Here is a 15,090-nt window from a genome sequence, read left to right on the forward strand (position 1 = left end):
AATTAAGAGTGGGAAAATTTTCCTTGGCCAGCTGGTGTCTTGGTATGTCATAGAGCAAGCATAGCTTCATTTCTGGGTCAAAGCCTCACACCTGTTAAACATTGACAACCTCAGGGTACCATTTACTGATAATGCTGTCAGATTTCCATAAGCAAATACCTTATCTTTTTTCAGGCTCAGAACTGTGAAGAGTTGAGTGTAGCAGAAACTTGGGAGGAAAAAGAGGTGATTGTCATCTTTAACATGAAAAACTTTTTTCTTTAAAATGAAAAGCTTCTAAAGGGTCACAGATTTTGATAAACTGTTAACTAACCTTTACGAGCAAATGGCTGTGCCTCGATTTTTAGCATATTCACACCATCTGATACTGGTGATCATGTTATGCACATTCTGTCTAAACCCAAACAGTTCTGAGAAATGCCTTTCTTGACTGTAGAATAGAGTGTATCTCTCTAGACAGGATAGGTACCTTGAGCAAATTTCAGTGCTTGTTTATTCTGTATGAAAGCTTAGCAAAGCACCCACACTGACTGAAGAAAAGTTTGGAAGTGCAGACTGAAGAGCTGACCAGGAGAAATCAAGTTTAAATGGAGAGAAGTGTTCTAGAGACCTATGGACAAAATTATCTCAATGAATACGCCTTTCTTGGGATGAAAGAGGAGAAATGACTTTACTAGAAATTTGCAGGTGGTGATCTGGGCATTCTCCCAGGACTCTGCCGAACATTAGAGTTGACATACAGTTTTTCACAGATGCAGCTTTTGGCAGAAGGGTATCGCTGGCAGCTGTCAAATGCTAATCTTTCCCACAGTAAAACGAGTGAATGGCTTTGGGAAATCCCAAGCATCTGAGCTAGAATAGAAGATACAAGAGAGAACAAGGAATTTTCCTTACCTGTTATTTAGCACCATTGTTTCTGCATTAGACCCTCCTCAAAGCTTTGAGTCTTCATCATGGTCTTCATTGTATATTAATGCTCTCCTAAAAAAATACTAACATTATCATGTCTGTGGAGGTCCTGTAGATACAGTCACATAATGTCTGAGGAGGTCTGGAGGTCTGCATGTAGAAAGAATATGTAGCTGTCAAACAATCGCGAGTTTGCAGAACTGTGTTTGCTGGTTTAGCAGCTGAGTGGAATGGCGTAGATCATCTTGAATACAAGGGGGAATTTTTCCCTTGTTCCTTGTAGTAAAAGCATAATTAGATTATGTAATTAGAATTATGTAAAGTAAAATTAGAAGCATAGTAAGAGATTTAAGTGGATTTTTTTGCTTAATAATAAATATTCAGAATATTGACATTCCAGATGTGAGTGATTTGCTGATTGACTGGAAAAAAAAAGTGTCAGTTTCTGTTAGTGTGTCTTTGTGTTTTTTTTTTCTCCCCAACTACTCAAGTGATTTGAAGTGGAGAAGTTCATTTTAAGAGTAGGAAATACTTGGAATCTCCAAGTAGATGCTACTTGTGTTACTCAGTTCAACACAATTGCATGTCAGGTTTCTTCTCCATACTGCAATATTTGTAAAGCGTAAGTGTATTTTTTTATTTTTCTCAAACATAGGTTTTTAAGTCTACAAACAAAAAGTTTGCTTGCCAAAAATGCCTTCATTAGATAATAAGCATGAATTTTAATAAATAAAATATTTTTAGGTAATGACCACTATTTCAAAGGTATAATTAAATACTTCTCATCTCAAAATTAATACTAGTTTATTTAAGAAAACAAACCATCAGTTATGTTAAGCACAGTGTCAAAATGCTTCTAAATGGCCTCTTATGTGATTTTAGAAATACTGAATTGAGATTAAATTGAGATTTTTCAGATGAAATGGAGATTCTTCATATGGGGAGTTTCTGTTACATGGTAGAATACAACGGAATAGCTTTAGTTTTTAGATGCGTAAATTCTTTGGGGGGGCAAGGTTTGTAGCAAGAAGAGGTTTAAAGATCAATTCGATGTCTAGAAATGCAGACACACTCCTGAGCACATAAACATTTTTTTCCATGTCACATTCTCCCGCATTTGTTTTCTTCCAAAGTAGTTTCATTGATTTCATTAGACTTACTTCTGATTTATGATGCTGTGAATGAGATTAGAATGAGATCTTCTGGGGTCACTGTTGCTTTAGCAAATTAAGGTAGGGACAAGCATGCTTTGTATAAAAACAAGGTAATCTCCCTTTCACCTTAAAATCTACAGAAAGCAATTTGGAGAAAGCAAAACTTCTGTATAGGGCTGAATTCCTTTATTTCCTGTTTTGCATTTCAGACATGGTGATTCTGTGAAGTATTAATTCATAACGCTAAAGAACTTTACAATGTAATTTTCAAAGTTGGAGGTTTCTTATTCCTTTCAGGCTTTATGTTGGTGTCTTTTTTAAGGAAGGATTTAGTTTTGCAAAGGGTCAGGCTTTGTTTTTTAGGTATGTCTCATAATAAGGATTCAGATCTTCTTTCCACGTTCTTTCTAGTAGTGCAGACGATCCCACTGGGAATGCTTACAGTAGATTTTTTCTCAATTTAAAAAGCAGTGCTTTCTTGGAAGGGCTTATTCTGAGCCTTAAACCTGCTCCTCTGCCTTTCTCCAGGCGGTATATTGGTAGATGGATTAAATGGCTTTTGGCATGTACATTTCAAAATCACGTGGTAGGTGACACTGCAGCAGTGTATGACCCTGTTTGGTCTTAGATTGGTAGACTATGCCATCATTGAGATATATCTTCAAAGATACACCTTCATTAACGAGGTGGAACTACACGTACATTCATAGTTATACATGTGATAGCACACTTTGATGGGTCATACCACACGGCCTGGCTGCATGGCAGCTATTTTCTAGTTTGCGTTTTGTGATTTATGACAGCAATATTTCACCCTTTGAAAGTTTTCAAAGTTGAAATGCATGCAATACATAGATAAAGAATACTTCCACTTGATAATACGATTAAAAGTTATCCGTTTAAATCTCTGTGAAAAGTGATTTTATTTTGAAAACTACTATATATCAGCTTCTGTTAGATCAGTACCATGCCAAGTAGGGCCATAGGTATTCCTGGTATCTTGCTCTTCTTTCATTCAGATGAGTTTTCCCCAGGCATACATGAGAGATTTCGTCCCGTAAAGAGTTAAAATTCTCCCATTCCTGCAGGAATGGGAATATGATACAGCTGAACGCAATTTTATGATTTTGGGCACTCTCTGACCTGGGAAGTCCCCACCATTCTGTGTACCTTCTTCTGTGAGCACAGCGTTACCCACTGGAATCTCTCCTGGTTATCGGGAAATTGTGTACAAAGGACACAAAATGTTAATTTTCAAACATAATTTTAGAAGCTTACACTGCATCAGGAAGATGAGTTTTGACAAGCAGAACTTAATTCCAGCATGTAAGGTGCCAGGAGATCCCTGCTTATTAGAAAGTCTTGCCTATTTCTAGTTAGGGTGGTATTTCCTCTCCCTTCCATACCCTCTTCCTCATACTGACTAATGTTATGCAGCCACCGAAATATTTTTTTTTTCGGTCATGTTCAGATAGAAGAGTGCTCCATGGAGCACTGACTACATTGCTTGGCAGGCATTCTTCATTTTCTGTGAGCTTTCTACAACTAAGAGCCATGGCTGTCTGATACAATCAGACACTTGGCAGTGGAAAGCTGCCATGAATAACACTCCAGCTTTGTAGCCTTTGTCACTAATCAGCTCTCAAAAGCTCTTGGAATTAGGTGAATGAAGAAAATATTGCTTGAATACTTCTGTCTTTTTTGGAGCCCTTTGATTATGCGTATAAAGAGAGCATCTATGTAAATAACCTTCCTCAGATTTAGATTTTCATTCTCATATTGGAATATTTCGTGTGGTAAACAGCAAGGCTACTGCTCAGTATGCGCCAACACCTGGGAATAATCATGCAAAAATAACAGTGAGAAACTGCAGAGCATCTGTTCTTGACATTAACTTTCCTCGGCTTGACAGACTGCCACCACCAGATGTTAGTCTTATGTGCCTTTTTTCCACTGGAGATGGCGGTCTTCCTGCCTCTCTCTTTGCCTCTAATAGCTTACATCAGTGCCCTTTGGAGAATTCATGAAAACAATTGTGTCACCACAATGATCGCTGAGAACCACCACTCTGCTGTGCTGACATTACGATTATCAAACAAGATGGGATAATTTTAAAACATGGAAGACTGGAGCAATATTTAAGCTCAGCGTATTTTTTTCTTACTAGTAAGGTCATACTTGTGCAGCGAACATGAACCTCAGGGACAGTAAATGTCCGCTTAAGTCTCGACCAAAGGCTTAGTGTTTTAATTCACAGAACAACAGTCCCTTTTAATGCAATAGGCACTCTTTGGCCTTGTCCCGTGTGTTTCTAGTGGCAATCATGAACATTCATTAGCAGCTCTAAATAAACCAGAACTGAGTGCAAATATTTGTAACAAAGAACTTAGTGTAGGGTACACTGTCAGATCCGTGCCTTCTGTAGCTCCCCTCGCTGTTTATAATACTTGGAAAATGGAAGACACATCTGCCAATTTAGTCTACATTCATTTAAAACATTGGCTAGTTTAGTATGATAATAGCAAACGTTTTGTTTCTTCTCTGGCTTTGTGATGAGTATGTTTTATGGAAGAATGATGTTGCACGTGTAGTAGGAGGTTTTGCACAGCTTTATAAAACACCATGTAAACTATCAAACAGGCCATTCATCAGCACTTCTTGGTTTTATAAAGGGATGTGGCTTAGCTTTTCTTAAGCACTGGGCTCCATTTACCTGCCAGTTACTGATCCTGGTTCTCTTCTGGCTTGACGTAGTATGCGTTAAGAACCCTCTAAATTATGCCTGGGGTATATATTGATCCTGTTTCATTGGCAGAGCCCCGTTACGCAGCCAGTGCCAGGGAGCAGGGCTATGCGCCATCCAACTGTTTGCCTCCACTTGGCATCAGACAGCCAGGATCTGTATAGCGTAGAATCAGTGCCCCCCTGTACTAGGCATACACAGTTATGGTTTTATGTTATGCTTACTATTAGATCTTGCAAGTAACAGCTGCTGGTGGGGGTCAGTTGATACTTCACTTGCCTGTGTGTACGCAAGTCTGCTCTGCAAAGCATTCTTGCCTGTGCTTTAACTCTGCAACTGTGATGGTATAAAGAGAAGAATAGAGATATAATTGGTTGACTGCCACAGGAACTCTGCTTTACTCAGTGGAATTTTGCTGGTATTAGCAGGTTTTTACTCCTGATGGATGCTTTTAGTATTCATGTTGTGCTTCGTGGTTTTTTTTTCCTTCAAACTTTGTTCTCTCTCTAACCTGAAGATTATTTTAGTCCTAAATAAAAATAACGCCCCCAAAATGAAGAAGAATTTGGAGAAGAATGTAGTTATAGGTCCTTCCTCTCTCCTCCCTTGTTCTAGTGTAATTGAGGTCAGAATCCAGGCTGGTCATACAAAGATCTATACAAAACATATTTGTTAAATAAATTAAGGCTTGTGTGCACAATTAAAAGTCTTGGCTCTCTGTATGTATGAATGATGCTCGAAGCAAAAGAATTGTTACAAAAGCCAGTTGTAACAATTGGTAGAATTTTTAAAAAGTTCTTTTTAATTTTAGATTTCCATTTTATTTTCTCTCTATGAAAAGTGGCCATGCGATGAAGTGAGCTGATCTGTGATACAAGCGATATATAATACAAGGAAAATACTCTTTAGTCCTTTCTTCTTTTGTACCCCCATGTGCCGACTTGGCTTTAAAAGAAAGCAAAGTTAACTTTGATCTACATTAAGATACATTTGAACAAAACCTAGGTGACAATGTACAGTGAGTCAGTATGTCTCTTCTGTTGAGTCTTCTTACGGGGTCCAAAATTAAAAACTGCATAGACTTAAAGACGTTTGATCATCTATTTGAAAGCAGCTCGAAAGCAGCCTTTTTTAAAAAATCATTGGATTGAAGAACGATTTCTTGGTGTGATATCTATGATCCAGTGGGACAAATAAACACAAATTTTAGGTGGTTTAGCTATTTGAGTGCACACACTCATATCCTCATTTAGCTATCGTTTATGTGACAAAGGACCTTATGGCTACAGTAAAATACGGAGAACCCTCAGGCCAAATCTGTATACTGAAGATTTGCTACTGGGTATATTGGAAGTCATACGGGAGAGATAACTTCTTCAGTTCATATATAGATATTGTCTCTGTGTGAATTGTCTGTGTACAGACTGGTTGTCTGGCGAGTTGTATTCTTCCAAATACAGATTTTGGAAACCCTGAGAAATTAGATGGTTGGGATAGGTTCTTCTAAAAGCCCTCATCTGTTATTTCAAGTAGAAAGATGTAAATGTTATCTGTAAGCCGTTAGGTGGGTGATCCTAATGTATTTTAAATGATTGGGTGACAAAAGATTATATTTGATGCCATATGGATATTAGAATTGTTCCAGGTGCTACTTTCTCTACGATGCACATGAAAAAATGGTATTTGTCTTTGTACTGTCTTCATAAATGTTTTTCTTTAAATAGAAAATAAAGTTCCCAGTTTGCAAAATTGATTTACATCCACAAATCAGTCTCTGTCAGCACCAAGAAAAAAGTGGCCCTAATCCTTGTTTTTAAAATGTATTGTTATTTCATACTAGCAGTCTATGACAACAGGGAATAGTCTTGTAGAAACTTAGCGATTTGCCTTGTTTAGCATGATAGATATTTTTGTACTTAATGTTTCATGTGCAGCTTTTGGGCTGATGTCAAAAAAATTAAACTCAAGACTGAAATTACCTTTGATACACCAGATCTCTGTATATACAAATGCAGTCTCAGCAAACTGGGCTTTCTTTTTTTGTTTTAATTTATCTTTTTTTTTAATCTCACAGCACCATTATAGTAAGTTTGTCTGTTGTTTTCAGGTTGATCCCCTGTTTACAGTGCCTGCACCTCCACCTCCGATTTCCAGCAGTATCACACCTCAGATTCTGCCTTCCTACTTTTCCCCATCTTCATCCAATATTGCAGCACCAGTCGAGCAGCTTTTGGTACGGACTCGTTCAGTGGGTGTAAATACTTGCGAGGTTGGAGTAGTAACAGAACCCGAATGCCTTGGACCCTGTGAGCCTGGGACCAGCGTGAACTTGGAAGGAATTGTGTGGCATGAAACTGAAGAAGGTAAATTGTTTTTTCCATTAGGTTTGTCTATGAGATATGTTAACGGGGAGGAGACTTTGCTGTATCTGCCTGGGTGCTAACTAAGGGCTTGCTAGTCTGTTTGGACACCGTTATGTAAATTGGCAGTCACAGCTTTATAGCTCAGCTAGTGAGTTTTTCTTTTAAAAACAGATGGCAGGTTTTTTATTATTTAAGCAACTGTATTTTCTGAATGACCTACCATGTAACCCTAGTTAACAATAGAATTGTTTCCTATTCCTATATTGAGAAAAGCGTATGAAGAAATACCTAATAGCATAGCATAAATGTGCTATTTAAAAGTACGTCATGAGGGGGGTTATATGTGATGGGAGTGGATATCTGAATAGTTTAGATGAAAACTTAGCCAAATATTTTGGAATTCAGACACTGTGATCAAAAATGCCACCATTATGTAACAATAGAAGCCCCAGAGACCCTGCAGAAATTTAGTTTGATGTGATTTTTGTTTGCATTTTGGTTATTTGAAACATGCTTTAAGAGAAAAGCATTCTTGCTCGAAGTGTTCCATCTGGTGAAGAAGTGCTATCTAAACCAAAGTGATTTCTTTAATATCCTTTGAAGGCATTTGGCCAAGTAGGAGTGCTGGAGAGCTTTGGGGAATACTAAACGTTGATTTGCTATGATTTAGAACAAAGTAAGTAGGAAGAGGATTATGCTGTGATACGCAGATTTTTCCATTTTGCTTTTCAAAAGCTCATTATTAAAATACCAGCTTTCTCCTGTTAATGCTAAAAATACTGCATGTGAACACTAAACTTCTGCAATTTTTGATTTAATAATAGTGGATTTCTCCAGCTATAGCTGCTTGAGAGTCTTCCTGTGATTGTTCTTAAGATTGTTTTGAGGATTATTTAATTTTTAGTGATCTACCTGCCTCAATAGTGAAAACAAGATTGTTTACAAAAGGATATAATGGAAGAATACAGCAGTGCATTGGTTCATGATAAATCCTGACATCCTTCACACATACGCACAACGGCATTTGGTCCTTTGCAGTGATATATAAGACCTTACCAAAGTGTTCTACACTGTCCTCTCAAAAATCAATAGAGAGAGGCAGATTTACTTGCTTTTATATGCTTTCATCCATCCATCTCTCTGTGTATGTCTACAGCAGATTCATAAGGTAGATTGATCCTTTTAGATTGTTTTTAAAGCACACTATAAATTTTGTTTTAAAATATCCATGCAGAGATGACTGCCCTTAGCAGCTCCAATCTTCCTTGACTGGCCTGTATTAACCAGAGTTGGAATGTGTGGGTGTTAACTGTGTTGACATGAAAGAGCAGTAGCTGTTAATAGTGTTATTCTTGCTGAATAAACTAAACTTCTGACCCCCACTGAATTTAAGAAGCCTGCCTTGTTAAAGGTTTGGCACCAGAAATGAAGTATTAAAAAAAGTGCATTCTGGTCAGGATGACATTCCATTTACCAGTTTCTCAGCACTCTACTGGTTTAAAAACTTGCTGTTAGTTAATAGAAATTAACTCCCTAAACCTTTTCCCAGTTTGTCTAAAACAGTTTTCTGAAACAGCTTGAAGTTCAATGACGGCATGTTTGAGTGAAATGGTTTTGAATGTGCCTGTTTTCACAGAATTACAAACACTGTTTGGCGACACTACAGCTATCAGTGACTGCAATAATAGATAAAATGGGATTCTAAAATACTCTAGAAATATAGCTAGAATGTGGATTAAGAGACTGAAGATAATTGTTACGATTTCATTTTGCATGGTTTGTACTGTGCTCTGTGTTTTACTGTTTCAGACCCTGCTGACTGAAGAAAATAACATAAATTCTAGTCTGTTTTCCCAGTGTTCACAATCAACACTGTATTATGAAAAATGAGTTCCTAAGGATCACTTTTGCATTTTAATTAAGTTTTGACGTTTGAGGCACACATATATGTATATATTTAGCTGTTTTCAAATTTTCTGACATGTTCATGAAAGCAGCTATATAGCAGCTTGTGTGAAGCCATTTCTGCCAAATTTTAGAAAACAGGGTGCAGATGGGTCTTCTATTTATCTTTAACAGAAGGAGGATTACCAGATACTCATTTTTTCCAGTTATGATTTTGACTTTAATTAGGCCAGAACATGACCTTTCCTAAATTGGTGTAAATCCAGAATACTCTAACTGAAATCTTTGTAATTGGTGACAGCTAAAACCATCTTGATATTCATAATGACCAACTGAAATACAAATTTCTTTTGTGATGCCCATATGTTTCTTTCATATTTACTCCCTTCACTGCTTTCTAAAACCTAATAAAAACACACATGCCAACTGACATTTATCTAGCTGTCTATGTATCTGATAGCTTTTTCACGTAAAACAATTCTAAAAAGCTAAGGTATGAAAATTTCTGACCTTGGCTTGTGTTTTGAGATATTTGAATTATTTTGTATCTGATTTAGCCACTCTGTAAGACGAGTTGTGAGGCGATTAGAATAGGCTTGTACGATGTCTGCATACTCTACGGCATATGGGAACTATGAACCAAATGTGCTGCTGAGCAGCCCTCATATGCTGCATCAACTAGCTGTGGGAATGCAAATACAGAAAGGATGTGATGATCACAGTTATGATAGCCAGAATGGTAGAGTGAGTAGAGAAAGAAGAAATCAGATAGTTTATGTAGAACTCATTATTAAATGTAATATATGCTTTATAGAGGAGAAAGTGTGTACTTGAGAATTCATGTTTTGAAGGTTTTCGATATCTGAAATAACCAGTTTTGTTTTAGGAATGTTAAACAAGTTCTCACATTCTGTTGCATTCGTTCTTCAAGGTCAGAAGAAGGATGATGTTTGGTTTTATTAGTCATACTTTTAAGATAATCACTCCAAGGAGCGGGGGAAGCAGCATTGGATTTCAGACAAAACTGTGGCAGATCAAAGAGAGCGTTGTTACTACAGCTCTTTTCATTTATTCCATACCAATCTATTCCGTTGACTTGATCAGCAGATTTAGTAAATCAGACCGTTTTTCCCAGAGTGTTTCAATCTTAAGATGTGTAGGGGGAAGCTGGCATCTGAAGTCTGTCACATTTTATTACAGGGCTTTGTAAATAACCATAGCTGGTTACTCATATAATTGACTGAGACTGCTGGTTATCACATGGGCATTTCTCAGTTGCGCTACTAAGTTGTGTGATGGTTAATTTCTACGTATGTATGCTGTAGGCATTTTCATCTGCGTAACGACCTTGTTTGGCTATGACTTGATAATGTGTCCAAAGTGGTATTAATGGCTGTAGGAAAGAATATTGAAGGAACTAGTTGGGACTATCCTTTAGAAGTGAAATGAGAAATGGTTATGGGCAAGTCAATCTGAGAGTTGGCAGCTGATGCTGATATTTGACACTAGAAACGACCATCCAGTAACAGTAAAAGTCCTTCACAAAAAGCAGCTTGGCAGTGTTATTGGAGTGTATTTTTTTGTTTGGTTGATTCTTCTGATACTCTGGGAAACAGCTGCTAAAAGTCTGTATTTCTATACTGAGAAATAAGGTTTATCTAGAATCAGGTACTTGCTAAATCGTGTAATTATCTTCTGGGAAAACAGTTTTGAAGAGAGCCATAATTGTTTCTTACTGCCTGGAGGAAATAAAAATGACCCAGAAAAAAGGGAAACCACCAACCAACTTTCTAAATTGCTTAGAGCTTGCTTTTTTGTTTAGTTTCTCACACACAGTTGCCCTGGGTCATGTCCTGTTTTTGGTTCTGCATCTAGTAGTAGAGTCTGCCTTTAGATGTGGGAAGCACTAGTTCTGATGATGTCTTGTTTGCTTGAGAACTGTGTAGGAGACAGCCATCCGTCAGCTTGCTGCCTTCGCGTGCAGAACAAGCTGTCTACATGCGGCGTTGAAGTTCTCGCATTGCTGCACTGACATTCTTCCTCTTTGTGCAGTTTGGGTACAACTTGCTGTTGTTAGTAACAAATAATGGGGACAGGAGTTGTATTTTTTAAAGTGTCCTCTTAGCAGGGTTAGCTTGTTGATTTTTATAACTTGAGACTAGTTGTCAAATGTAAGAAATAGGAATCTGCTGGATCTCAGAAATCTGATGGGATCACCTCCAAGGTATTCTAAATTTATCCTAGCATCAGTTCTGACACTATTTTGCAGAAATTTTCAGTAGAAAGGAGAATGCTTAGATGACAGAGAGGCGTGCTGGTACTTGTTGTGTATGGGTTTCCCAGCCTGCCACATTTGCAACCAATATGCATAGATGTTGTTTTGAAAACATAACCTGTTGCACAGGCCTGATGTGGATTCCTCCCTGTCTTACTATGTGATGTTAGTTTTGCAAAAACTATTTTAAAGAACAGTCTGTTTTAAGTGTGTTTGGTTATACATGTGTTTGTACATGTGTGTATAAGTAAGGGTGTGTATGTGCCTATACAAATAGAATTAGAAGAATGAGAAGTAGTCTGATTGCCTCTGATTCCCCTTAGCAATTTTTGTGGTTTAACAACCACATTTTCCTACTTTCACAAATACAAAGGCATGATGAAACAATGAAACTTGTAATGTTGAAAACCGTGTCAAATATGTAAGTAAACAAATGCAGAAATCAGAGATTCCTAAAAAATCTGTGTTATCAAAGAATATTACAATAATTCATAGAAATTCAGATAAATATGATTAAATCACAGTGTTGTCTTGAGCTCAAGCAAGGTTTATAGAGGGAGGTAATATCCTTTATTAAACCAAGTGATACAGTTGTAAAAACCACGTAACCTTTCAGACTGGGTGCATTATATTCTGTCCTTACGGTGTAACGTAGACGGTTGAATTGCTGGATACAGGAAGCAGTGGTTTGGTATTGTTAACCACCATATTCAGTTCAGAGTTGAAAGACAGTGGGTATTTTTATAGGAGAGAAGCATAAAGATACCCACTGCTCAAAAATCAGGCTTTGTTATGTCCATGTTACAGAGAAGCAGTTTGTGGAGAAGATAGTTTTTTTGCCTAGCTACATTAACAGAACACCTAAAATCCAGCTATTTTCTGCTGTCATGTGAGTCATCTGCTGACGGGTATGAATGTCAGCCAGTATCAAGATGTCATCTGTTTAGAAAAAGCCTATACACGTGTTTATATTTTGAGATGTTATGTTTAATTTTTCCTCTTTCTTCCATCTGTGATATCAGACCCAGTAAATCAATGGATTTAAGGAAGCATGAGATAGGGGTTTCTTTATAGACCTCAACTGTCTCTTTGTATCATCTAAGGCACTTGGAGTCTTGACACCTAGTATGTGTTACACAGAAACTTGTAGCAGAAGAGAAATGGGCTATATCTCACAATGGGAAGCCACAGGCTTGCATAGAAATGTTTGTGGTTTATGGAAGCTCCACTTACTTTACAAAAGGACTTTGGGAGATTGTACTTCGGGATGTACACAGACTATCTAAGAAAAGTTTTAAGGGTTTAACTTTACAATGGTTTTAAATGGTTTTAAACCATTGGGACTGGCTCTTATGAACCATGCGTACATGGCTGGGTTGATGTGGCTTTAATGAGTCGCCATGAATCAGCTGGGCTATGATAACCAAACCTTTGCAGGCTCTTTGTTCACAGCAAACAGTAGATAAATCATGTCAGTATAAGCCTTCTCAGTGAAGGAGAAATGCAAAATAAGGTATAGGTGTTCCCTGCCGGCAGAGCTGTATGTCAGATGCGATATATTTTGACCTCCTTGAGTTTAATTTTGATACTTTTACAAAGCACTTCTTTTTCCAGAAATGTTCAACTAGTCATTCATTTAAACAGTAATTTAAGTTTAAAGCTGTTTGTCTAAGTGATGGGAAGCATCACAGATTAGTGAGGATCTGTAACAGAAAAAAAATTAGGTGAAAACACAACCAGTGCTAATTTCCAGTCTTTCTTAATGCAGCGGAGAAGTCAAGCTAGTTCATCACCCCTTCCATTCCTTCCTGACACCATTGCTTGAGAAGATTTTTGAAGTCTGCAGACCACCACTGGAAGACAAGCACTTAGGAAATTTGTGTAAAGATGCTGTTAAATGTTAATTTTGGTATTGAAATGTCAGCATTCCTCCTTGAACATACACACACCCCAGGGTCTAACTAATGCTATTCCTACAACTTTGTTTAGAGAGGCTGTACATCTCTATTGCATGGAGGGATGCGTGATTTGTTTGCTGCCTAGTGCTTGTCTTGTTGCTTCACTCTTATGGATGCAGATGTAATGCTAAGCAGAGCATGGCCACAGTACAGTTGCAATAACTGACCAAAAATATCCAAAGTGTCTTACTTAGCTAGGATAGTAATGGCCAGCTTATCTAAAATGACCTGGCAAATGCCACATTTTACAGCTCAGCGAGAAGACTGGGTGCAAGTCCCTTGGTATAACCCAAAGCAGAGAATGAAAAAACAAATTCCAGACAGTGCTTACATAAAAAGCTGTATATTGCCAGACTGCTATAGAGGAAGACTCCCTGCGCTGCTTGTACATACATAGAAAATTATCCCTTTTACAAAGAAGCATATGGGGGCAGGTAGGAGGCATAGAAAAAGGAAGGCAGATAACTGAGATTGGAAACATTTGCTTGGAGCTATTTGAATGTGAAACTAAGCCTGCTCAAGCAGTGTGGTTATGAACACTGAAGGAGTTACTTTAAGAAAAGCAACAGTTTTGAGCATTTACTGCTCAAAAGCAGACTCTCAATAGCAGCAGATTGCTTAGAAGTGAGACCGTTCCAGTACAAAATACTTGCAACATGTGGTATTTGGATTTGTAGATAGCAGGGGGGAGAGATGACTGCTAATGAAGAAAGTGTGTATGCTTGCAAGTGTTTTCTTACTAAATAAATACCACTGGAATAAGGAATGAAAGCACAACTGAAATGCTATCTTTAAAATGGTGTGGTTCAGGGATTAAACCACTTATTTAAAGATGTTCTCACAGTTACTCTAAATTTGTACATAGTTTAACTAGTTAGGACAAGCTGTGGTCTTCCAGTTTTGTTACACTCCTAAGTATTGCTGGTTTTCTGCAGTGGTGAATGAGAGGGTCTCTTGATTGCTGGACTGTATGTTTTCACTAATACAAGTTAATATCAATTTAATAAAATAATCTTTCTTTTCTGCATTTCAGGCTATGTAGTGAAAAGCTGCTTTTGGCATTGGGACTAACTTGCCTGTAAAAGATCAGTGGCTCACCTAACATCCAGCTTTTCAATTTTTAGAATCAGTGGAAATGTACGTTTTGTCACCCTGAGGGCATATTCATAATTCTTTCTAGTTATTACTGATGTGGTAGTAACTAGCTATTAGTCTGGAAGTCCTGGTGACAGGAGGCAATCCAAAAAGCAGGAGGAAAACCTCAATTTAAAAATTTTGAACAGTGAAGAGTTCTTTGGCCTTCAGGGTTACTAAAGATTACAGCTTATATTTTTGCTCTAAAAGAGGGAGACAGGAAAGGTAGAGGTTGAGGGTGAAGACAAAGAATATCAAAAAAGAAAAGCTCAACGGAAATAGCTTTCTTGATTTAGACTGAAAAACTAGGTCTAGATTTAATTACAGCTAGTGTTGCAATGGAAACCACAATTGAGGTTCACCAATTTTATATCCCCAAAAGCAAAAACAACTGGGATAAAAAACAGAAGGCCAGTAATAGAGCACTTTGCTTTAATTTTGTTTTTTGGTGGTGTGGTGTTTTTTTTTTTGTCTTTTAAGGAGTATCAACTAAAGCAGGAACACTTACATGTCCATCAAAATTAACACTGGTTTGTATTTACTAGCTGCAAATTTAAATCACAAACAATTTTTAAGGGGATATAGCTATGGAAATAAAAGGCCATAGAATTAATTTTTAAGGGCAGAATTTACTACCCTTGTTAAAGAT

At 37.5% G+C, this 15,090-nt stretch overlaps 1 protein-coding gene across 1 annotated transcript in view; it reads left to right on the plus strand.

Moving 5' to 3' along the window:
* ZNF608 (zinc finger protein 608) overlaps nt 1-15,090 on the plus strand; it is an 81,138-nt gene that overhangs the window by 29,834 nt on the left and 36,214 nt on the right. The window contains exon 2 of the mRNA XM_059833596.1: nt 6,914-7,169. Within this exon, the coding sequence (XP_059689579.1) occupies nt 6,914-7,169 (256 nt within the window). The remainder of the gene's footprint in view (nt 1-6,913; nt 7,170-15,090) is intronic.

This window comes from Gavia stellata, chromosome Z (assembly GCF_030936135.1).
Source record: "Gavia stellata isolate bGavSte3 chromosome Z, bGavSte3.hap2, whole genome shotgun sequence".
Lineage (NCBI taxonomy): Eukaryota > Metazoa > Chordata > Aves > Gaviiformes > Gaviidae > Gavia > Gavia stellata.